General features: G+C 39.1%; 1 protein-coding gene across 1 annotated transcript in view; it reads right to left on the bottom strand.

The window, feature by feature from the left end:
* Positions 1-1,636: 1,636 nt before the first annotated feature.
* Positions 1,637-10,367, bottom strand: part of LOC124775201 (glutamate receptor 1-like) — a 129,457-nt gene continuing 120,726 nt past the window's right edge. Inside the window, exon 8 of the mRNA XM_047250040.1 lies at positions 1,637-1,661. Within this exon, the coding sequence (XP_047105996.1) occupies positions 1,637-1,661 (25 nt within the window). The remainder of the gene's footprint in view (positions 1,662-10,367) is intronic.

The raw sequence follows: 10,367 nt of genomic DNA, 5'->3' as shown, positions 1-10,367 counted from the left end.
ATCGTACAGCCGTTACGGCGCCTGCCATAACCACCAGCGGCGTACGTCGGCCCCACATAATGCCACCCCAAATCAGCGGGATCCGGCATCTTGCTGCACTTGCTGGACAGTGTGTCTAAGGCGTTTAGCCTGACAGTGTTGCCTCCAAACACGTCTCCCACGATTGTCTGTTTGAAGGAATATGCGACACTCATTGGTGAAGAGTATGTGATGCCAATCCTGAGCAGTCCATTCGGCATATTCTTGGGCCCATCTGTATCGCGCTACACGGTGTCGCGGTTGCAAAGATGTGCCTCACCATGGACGTCGGGAGTGAAGTTGCGCATTATGCAGCCGACGCACAGTTTGAGTCGTAACACGACATCCTGTGGCTGCACGAAAAGCATTGTTCAATATGATGGCATTGCTATCAGGGTTCCTGTGAGCCATAATCCGTACGTAGCGGTCATCCACTGCAGTAATAGCCATTGGGCGGCCTGAGCGATGTATGTAATCGACAGTTCCTGTCTGTATCTCTTCTATGTCCGAACAACATCACTTTGTTTCACCCCGAGACGCCTGGACACTTCCCTTGTTGAGAGCCCTTCCTGGCACAAATTAACAATGCGGACGCGATCGAACAGCTGTATTGACCGTGTAGGCATGGTTCAACTACAGATAACCGGAGCCGTGTACCTCTTTCCTGTTGGAATGACTGGAATTGATAGGCTGCCGGACCCCCTCCGTCTAATAGGCACTGCTCATACATGATTGTTTATATCTTTGGGCGGGTTTAGTGACATATCTGAACAGTCAAAGGCACTGTGTCTGTGATACAATATCCACAGTGAACATCTATCTTCAGGAGTTCTGGGAACCGGGGTGATGGAAAACTTTTTTTGATGTGTGTAGTTGCACCGCCGACACCATTGTAATATTTTTCTCGCATGAACTTTTAGCACGAAGTACTTCATTATCTGTCACTTCAATGTCCATTGGAGCTTGTTTAACAGTTTCTTGATGTGAATCTACATGTGACTGTATCTCCGTTATAACTGCTTCTGTTGGATAACAATTTATGATGATCTCGCCCGTAAAGGCCGATTGTTACTCATCGAGTGATTTACTATATTCCTGTACAAAATTATTAAACTGACTCTGCAACTCATTTCGTAGATTTATTACATTTTCATCCTACATTTTGTCTCATTTTTGATTATGCTCATCTGATTTTTGTCAAAATATTTCTTATTATCATCAAGTTTCTTGTTCAGATCCTCACTCAACTTTTTATTATTGTCGTTGAGCGTTTTGTTCAAATTCCACTTAGTAGCATCAACTATTATTTTTTGTTCAAATCTGAGTTCATGTTATGTAAAAATTTCATTAATTAGTCGTCCTTTCCTACTGTGTCTGTCCGATTGTAATCTATCACTGCTTCTTACTATTCCACGTCTGCGTTCATATTTGAACTTTCATTTTCCGCTGCATCAACCAACATTCTGAGTTTCGCTACTTAGTTCTGATTCATTAACAAGTTTCACAGCAGCACCATCCTGATTAACGCTGTCCTATCCATTAACTAAGTTACGATTCTCTGTTTAATTAGACATTGATATTCATATGTATACTGCAACCGCTGTTCATAATCAAAGCATTATTCACTGCCCAGGTCCTTGCCGCTGAAAATGCCAAATCCACTCATCATACGTTGACGCTTGTTATTGGTTTCGGATCGACAATTGTTGCAGGATGTGGCATCCTTTTCACTTGTCTCCATATAAGGCGCGAGTAGGGTGGTAAGCTATAATTACGTCGGTACTTCTGCATCTCTAAAGTACATTCATTGAGAGTCAAATTTGAGCTAGTGACTGATACTTTGAGAAAGTAGATAATGACTCGTACTATGCAGAACAGCTATTGTTACAGCGTTCCGCAGTACGATATCGATCTTTCCTCACTGAAACTATCAAATTTAGCATCAAAATATTATCAATGGTCATAAACCAGTCCAATGAAACCGAACAGTGGCGACCGTACGTACTCTCAACGCCAGTGCGCGTCTCATGAGACACCGCACTGCCTGGCACTCACGTGTCAGCAGCAACAATATGACTTTATCAAAACGTTGTCAGTGGGCATCGATTAATATATCTGCAACAAACTCACTACAATTGATTGGTTCGATAAATTGACTCCAAGATGTTAGAAATTGTAATAAATAACTCGATATGTGGTGATCAGGATCCTACCAAGTAAATTATTGAAGTATTAAACTGTAAGATTGACTTTTACCTCCCATTGGGAAAACCAAGACTACACCATTTTCTCTGGTTTCATTTTATTTACTTTTCTGTTGTGTTTCGTGGGATCTCGCAAGATTACCGTAATTGGTTTTGGAACGTATCAGTCTATGGCCTACAGAGAGCTGAGTGGAAGCTTTTTACACAGAGGAATTAAAGAATTAATAAGACACGTAAAAATTGTGAAAGAGTGTAGGGATGCAAAAACCATTACAGAGTAAAGTTCTCAAACACTGCGAGGAACATCTGTACAGAATAGAGGGAGTATGCCATAAGGAAACTTTTTAACTTGCCTTTGGCTACTTAAGACTTATCACTCAGTTTTTTTCTCTGCTTATCGAAGCGTATTGAAAAAGATACTTGCTCAGTAGTGTACACCTTTATTTGGAACGCTTAAAGAAGCGTTGTCCAACTGTGCGTCGTTCTCCCGTATAGAGTTCACTGAATGAATGTTGTAGTTTCTTCTGAATGAGCTAATACTCTCGACAACAGAGTCCATGATGGAAAACTGCACACAGACGAGAGAGTTAGAATTCCGAAAAACCTGAACAACGGTCCACACGAAATTCGGGAAGTGATACGCAGCTCAGTCTGATTGCCCATTTCTGAGATTGGAACATTCTTGTTGAGTGCAGGGTGTTGATCCAAAACACAAAATCACACGAGGTAAAAGAGTGACAGTAATCAAAGCAAAGAGGCCTTCGTATTTTGGTGTCAGAGACAGCTTGGATCATACTTACAGCAACGATAGCAACATTCTGTTTCTGCACAAGGTCTTGAACGTGATACTTCCAAGAAGGACTTCCATCCAGCCTTAGCTTTAACAATTGAAAATTGGATTCAATGAGTGTTCCACCACACACGGACAGAAAAATTTGACTTTTACAACAATTCCGCGTCAGAAACTGAATATATTGCATTTTACAGCATTTTAGCGTGTATCCGTTCTCTGATACCCATGTGCTTACGTTACTCACTACCCCCATTAGGTACATCATGTTTCTTACGTTTTGGGTCTTTCACTGTAAAGCTTGTATCATCTACAAGAAGAAAAATGCCTATCTTAAATCGAAGAAAATATGTACTGTCTTCAACATGTCGTTTAGCTTCAATAGTGGTTCTCACACATGAGATCTATATATTCCTCTCCTGAAGTTGTGAATCTGACAACGAACTAGGTGCACTGCTACTATTCTATACGTTCTTTCTCAAAAACATATTAAAACAGTGGTAAGAAAAACAAATCGGTCGGTATCTCCATACATTCCCTCTTTCACCATTTTTATATAGTGTTTTCACTTACCAGTATTTTAGTCTGTCAGGAAAACTGTCTACTCCTGATATATGAATTGCACAGGACTGAGTACAGAATTAATATAGGCTGCACTGATGTTACTATTCCTACTTGAAATTTCATCATATCCATAGCAGTCTTCACTCTTTATTTATAAATGAACTGTTTCAGTTTGATTTTTGCTTGTTTCCTGCAGATGCATACGGTGTAGTTGTATCTGAGCACCAGCATTGAAGAGCTCTGCTTGTTTGTATATACCCATAAAATTTTAACTTAACTTGTGTACTACTGGCAATAAGTGTTTATTAAAAAAATAGAGTCTCCTTTAATGAGTTTCCGACTTCTGTGGTGTTCCTAAAGTGAGTGTATATTGCCCTGCCACGCTGACCTATATACAATTTGCTACAGTTACAAGTAATTTTATATATTCCACTCTTTCCCGAAGCTCGAGTGCTGTCAAGAGTGCGTGCACATAAAAAAGTGTCCATCGGTGTTGTACACATAAAATGATATTTTTTACATGCCTGGATTAAAATTTTCGACCTCACCCAGTAAGACTTTCCATAGGTATGGAATTGCTCATCATTTGTTGCATTCTTGAGTTGGTGGGGCAAGGACGCAGTAAACTAGAGAGTATACCTGTTTTTTCCGCTTTTTGTGCATTGTGGAGTCCACTAAGGCAGGGGGCAGCCAGTGTTTGATGATACTACTTTGACAGCTTTTAATTCCATTTGGAAGTTGGTTGTCACATGGGGAAGGGTTCAGGGCGATGTTTCAGATGTCCAAATGTGTGTGAAATCTTGTGGGACTTAGCTGCTAAGGTCATCAGTCCCTAAGCTTACACACTACTTAACCTAAATTATCCAAAGGACAAACACACACACCCATGCCCGAGGGAGGACTCGAACCTCCACCGGGACCAGCCACACAGTCATGACTGCAGCGCCTCACACCACTGGGCTAGTCCCGCTGGGTCTAGGCGATGTTTCACACAGTAAAAGGCAACATATTTATGGATTACTGGTTGTTCAGAATTCGCCGGTGTTACTATATCTGTGTTCGTAGGTTTCCTCTAAGTCTTGCTTGTATGATAGTCACTGATTTCTATGTTTACGTCTAAATAATTTACGCAGTTAGCCGCAATGTCCCCTGGACTGTTGTATTTCGGATTTAGTTTCTTCAGGATTTTTTGAAGTTGTGAGGAAACAGGTGAATTGTGGCGCACTGAAAATATTCTAAGTTCGGAGTTGGCGTCACCGCACGGGCCGCTCGGCCAGCCATGGCCCGGCAGCAAACACGTGGTGCTGAACGTTAGCCAAACGATAGGAGCAGCCCCAGCGCATGGTCCAGCTGCGTGGCTGGGAATTCCATTGTGACGCTGTGTTGAGGAAGGAGACATGCTGGGAGTGCCAAAGATGGCGGACTTTGTGAAACCATAATGGCAGACATTTCACAGTTCATATAGAAATTAATAGTAGCCAGATGCATTATGATACCTCAAAGAGAACCATGTACATTACCATTATTTGCACGGCGATTCTGATGGTGTAATCAGATTTTCAATCTATTTTTTAGTTTAAGGTCTAGTATCTGATGATAAATTATACAAGTAACACCTAGCAACGTGTTTCCAAAATCTAAACGGTTCGTCCAATTTCGTCGATCTACGTGTCTTTAGAAAGCTATTAGTGCAAACATAAATTGCTATGAATTACAGGCATGTAACGTAAATAATACATAAGCTATGGTAGGTCAAATTGGCTGATTACTATCGATCGCGTCAGACCATAAGTACTCCACAGTTACACGAAAAGACGGTAACAGCATGCTTATAAATATATTTATTCATCTATGTCTTTGTTTATATCCGATATATACTACTCATGAACAAATTGGTTAAATATTTTCTGTGTTTTAGAAAGCACGGAGACATTAGGCTACTGGCCTACCTTTGTTGCTATTCCTTTGATATGTGCTTGTTTAATTTGCTTATGTATTTAATAATGTGTGTTGGAGCGTGTTTATGGTCCAGCAGTAGAAATATTTATTTAATTTCAATTTATTTAAATGTAAATCCAGTATTTCTTATGTGTTTCAATATGTTTGTGAGCGCACGTTGGCTTGGAGACATGGTGGGAGCGCTCTAGCCAATCACAGCATTCGTTGCTAAGAGAGATGTACGGAGGTTGGGGATGAGCATCGTTTCCGGAGAGGACACGTGGGAGTTTTGTAGAGTACGACAGGACATGGGAGGTGCTGGATGTGATGGCGCGACGTTCGGCCAGTCGGCGGGAAGTCTTGGACAGTGGAGCAGTTTGCGTATGGCCGCAGAGGATAGAAATATTTCGAAGTGCCGAGCTGCGCTCTTGTGTGATTTCGATGACCTCTACAGTGAAGATCTAATATGTGTTTAGAAGTGAATATCTCGCGAGCTATGTTGTCGTTCGTAACTAATTACGTGCAGTTTCCCTGTTATTCAAATTATATTTTATTTAATTGCTGGACCATCGACACCAATAAGTGTTTTACAGAAATACACCACATTCTCGAAAGCACTTCTACTATCGCACTCATCATTTAAAGTCGTTAAGATAGTACCTGCAGATTTTATTTAATTGTAATCTTTCATTTATAAATTTATATGTTACATTCATAATTCGCAATTGCCGAGTGACAGAAACCTTCGACTATTCGATTCATGTGTGTATTCTTATTGTATACTGTAGACTCAGCAGTATTTGGCCTGTAATGCGGCAACTACGTATCCCAGCCCCTAGTCAACGAAACCAGCCAAAACGTTTAATACTGGAACTCTGAGTCGGAGGGTAAGTAGTTGAGGACCACCAACATCACCTCATTTCATTCATTTTCTATATGTAAGCTCCCACTGTCCATAAGCACAACTCGTCAACATAACTGAACCAGTATCCTACCTTGAAAGAGAGTGGATTATTTTCCAAAAACCGTGCTTCAGTATTGTTCAAGAAGATTTCAGTAAGGAGTGGACTGAGGAGGTATCCCATATCTAAACCATCCAATCGTTTGTAAATCTTACCATTGAAACCGAAATAATTTATTGTTAGACATTGCTGTGGTTGTCCTGGGGAGAATAATATTTATTCATATGGAATTACGAACGGTGCAATGAATTAAGGCTTTTATGATTCTTGGAAGCCGTGCGTAAAAATATTGCGAAGAAACATTTATCATTGAATGGACTTGTATTTCGAAACAATATCGCTTTATTATGTATACAGTTCTTTGTTCTACTTTAAAAATATTGATTTTTGGTTGAATATATGAGTTTATCTTCATTTAAAATCTTTATTTATGTATCTTTATTATCCCTTCATGTTACGAGACTAATAACTTATTTTTTCAGAATATCAGAACACGCAATACAGAGCGAGCTTGTGACTGATAGTTGTCGACCATTTGCACCGATGCAGCGCCTTGTGTAAACATTGCCAATATTAAATGGCACAGTGCCACCGTAGTAACTTATAAAGTCAGCATTTTAATTGTGTTATTTAACTGCAGTGTCATTTTAACTTACTTGCAAAGATTAAGAATAGTTTTCATTAAATGCTTGTGGTTGCCGCATAACGGCTACGTTTTATCTCCGCTACGTAAATCCACAGAAATTAACTTACTCTGAAACTTAGTGATAAATATGCCGCATAATAATATTTCTCTACTGGAACGCATGACATTAAGGCTGTATTAATTTCAATGAATATTTTTTCTTTTTTTTTTTTTTTAGCATACGAGCTAGAACGGTGCTTCACAACACTCTTCACGCCTTTCATGTTGCGGCCATTAATCCTTCAAATAATATTTCCACAATATGACTGTGTAATTCGCCCGTGATAAGTTGTGTTGTCACTTTACTGTGTGTGTTGTCATTTGATGTGTAACTATTCGTATACGTGCCTACAAATCATACAGGTGAAGTGCACACAATTGAAGGACACCACTTGACATCAAGAACAGAACACAACGACGTACGTATCAGAAAAAATACGTTACTGTAGCTAACCTTATATCATGTGCGACAACTGGGTTAGCTTCTGATTTATCTAGTAACTCTGTGAGAAATTTTAGGCTATTCTGAACGGTATATTAGTAAATAAGTTGCTAACATCAAAAGTAAGCAGCCTGGCACTAGGAGGGATTTTCATACCTTTTAACTCGTTCATTCAGTCATCTAAATTAAGGATCCCATCACTAGGTTTGAACTTGGTTTTGATGTTGATCAAATCATTTAACTCTCGGGCTAATTTGTAACATGGGGCTGAGAATGAAGGCACCGCAGGACGGATTGGCATATTATCTTTATGAAGTTTAGGGAGATCATGAAGTCTGGGACCTATAGGATTCGTGTTGATGAGCAAGTAAGCACCAGAGTTTGATACTATAATTTTACACAGTTTCATAAGACTTTTAATTTTATCAGTACAGGATTGTGTGGGGCATTTCTGTATCTGTTGGAATTTGGTGGAATTTAGGAAGTCTTCCACTCTGTTAACATAGTCACATATGTTCTTTAAGCCGACAGCATATCATTTACCTAGTAGGATTGCTATAACACTACTGTGAATCACCTTGTTCTTGAAATTATTTAATACTTGTTGTTTCTTAGCTGGCGGGACACTAGAAGAGAAGTTTGATGTTTAACAGTTCTTGAGTTACGAGATGTTTACTGGAGATACCCTCACCTAATGTACATTCTAGGTCTTATTTTATTATTTCCAGGTGTTTTTCGGAGACTTTTTATGTTGGAGCGAATCTGAAGCCTTTTGCCTGTAACTGAGATCTTCGTTGGTCGATTTTATGTCCAAGAGGACAGTTACATCATCTGCAAATTTTAACTTTTCGTAAGTTTTGAAAGTTGTTTTCCATAGAATAGTTTGTAAATTTTAAAGTTCTGTATTTCGTACATGGTATGCACAACATCGATAAATTCCTGTCTCAACTTACTGTTCAATACATCCAACTCAGCTAGGTGTAAAAGGCCGAAATTAGTATGTGTGTTAATTTCGGGTGTTTACTCACGAGATCACGAATACTGTACGAAAATTTCATTTCTTCTGTGATCCATGTCTTTTGTGCAACATCTACTAACTTTACTGAAGATGATTGGCTAGTACTACCAGAAAACTTCAAAAAATCCTGACGCAACTAAATGTTAAACTCAACGATATAAAATTGACGTTGGAGAATTTACTTAGATCTAACCGTAGACATTAATGACCGTATTCATACTTCCAAGATCTATAGAAAATCTAGCAAACATACTGCCTTTCATTCTATGCAGCATCGCCTAATATCCATCCCCATGTGTGAAACCAACTTCCGAACGGAATTAAAAACCATTAAACAAATACCACCAAACAATGGCTATCCTCCTACGTTAGTGGACTGCATAAGGGACTCATGTTTACCCCATCCTTGAACCACAACCTCAAGAATGCAATAAATGGTCCACAATTTCATAGTTAGGAAAAATCTTACTGGATGTAGCTCGAAAGCTTAAATCCAGGAATGTAGAAACATCATTTTACGCGCACAACAGGCACTATTTTCCCAATGGTAAAAACAACACTCCTGCTTTGGGAAAGAGTGGAACACATAAAATTGCTTGCGACTGTGACAAATTCTATATAGGTTAGTGTGGCAGGGGCATATGTACCCACCCGATGGAACACCACATAATTTGAAAACTTAGAAAAGGAGACTGCACTTTTGCAGAACACCTGTTAAAGAAGACACAGTTATAAGGTGGAACATGAAGAACTACATCACGTCCACAGTCGAAGGAAAATACATGTTACTCTTGAAATTATGGAAATTAATAGACACATGTCCATCACCCCAGGCTTAGTACTGAACGATGAGACATGTTTCCCTTATTTGTTACTTATAACTGCAGATACTACCCACAATCCCATGTATATCATGTTGTCAATTATCTCTCTCATTCACATGCTCCATTTCGTTTATTTCAGTTACTATAATGTCTGTGTTCGCATCTAAAATTTTTACTTTGTATACCACGGCTGCATCAATTACCTGTGTAATATCTCTATTACGTCTCATATGTCTCATCTGTTTGTAATTAAATTGTTCAGCCATACTATTGGAATATGTACAATTGTTGTAATTTGTCGGTGGTTCATTAGTATGTCAAATATTTTATTAGTTAAATAATTATACATCGCATTGATACTAAAATAGTCCTGATTCAATTATTCTTAACTTAACTTTAACGTTTTCACCTCTGAAAATGCAGATACTCTACAGATTCACTAGTTTAAAATTTTTGATCCAACGACATTTCACTGCACCTCATGTTTATCTTTGTAACTGATGATAGCGGAATAGCCGAAAGCCCGTTCCTGTCACTAATAATAAATATTGTTGACTATGACATCAGTTTTGTGTGTGTGTTTCATTCACAAGATATGAAATATTCTACCAAGAACCGACGGAACCGTCAGTCGTTGCAACTACGTTTGGTATCAACGGACATTCTTCCCTTCTGTGACAGTCTCCTTTCATAGGAGTTAAATAAGATGTGCCTCTCAAAAGGAAGCCTCAGTATTTCCTCTCTACGTAAAAGATGCGTTGTCAGACAAACGAAGTTAGTGTTAAGATCTCTTAGCAGCTCACATGTAGTGTACCTTTAATTCTCCTAACATGTTGATGGCGCATACCTCAATAATTAAGGCGCAAATGAAGAAATATGAGACTAGCACTTAACTATCCTGTAGAGAAATTGAACACTAATT

This window comes from Schistocerca piceifrons, chromosome 2 (genome assembly GCF_021461385.2).
Source record: "Schistocerca piceifrons isolate TAMUIC-IGC-003096 chromosome 2, iqSchPice1.1, whole genome shotgun sequence".
NCBI classification, from domain to species: Eukaryota; Metazoa; Arthropoda; class Insecta; order Orthoptera; family Acrididae; genus Schistocerca; species Schistocerca piceifrons.
The sequence above is the reverse complement of the archived record's forward strand: the minus strand, read 5'-3'. Positions and strand labels throughout refer to the sequence as shown.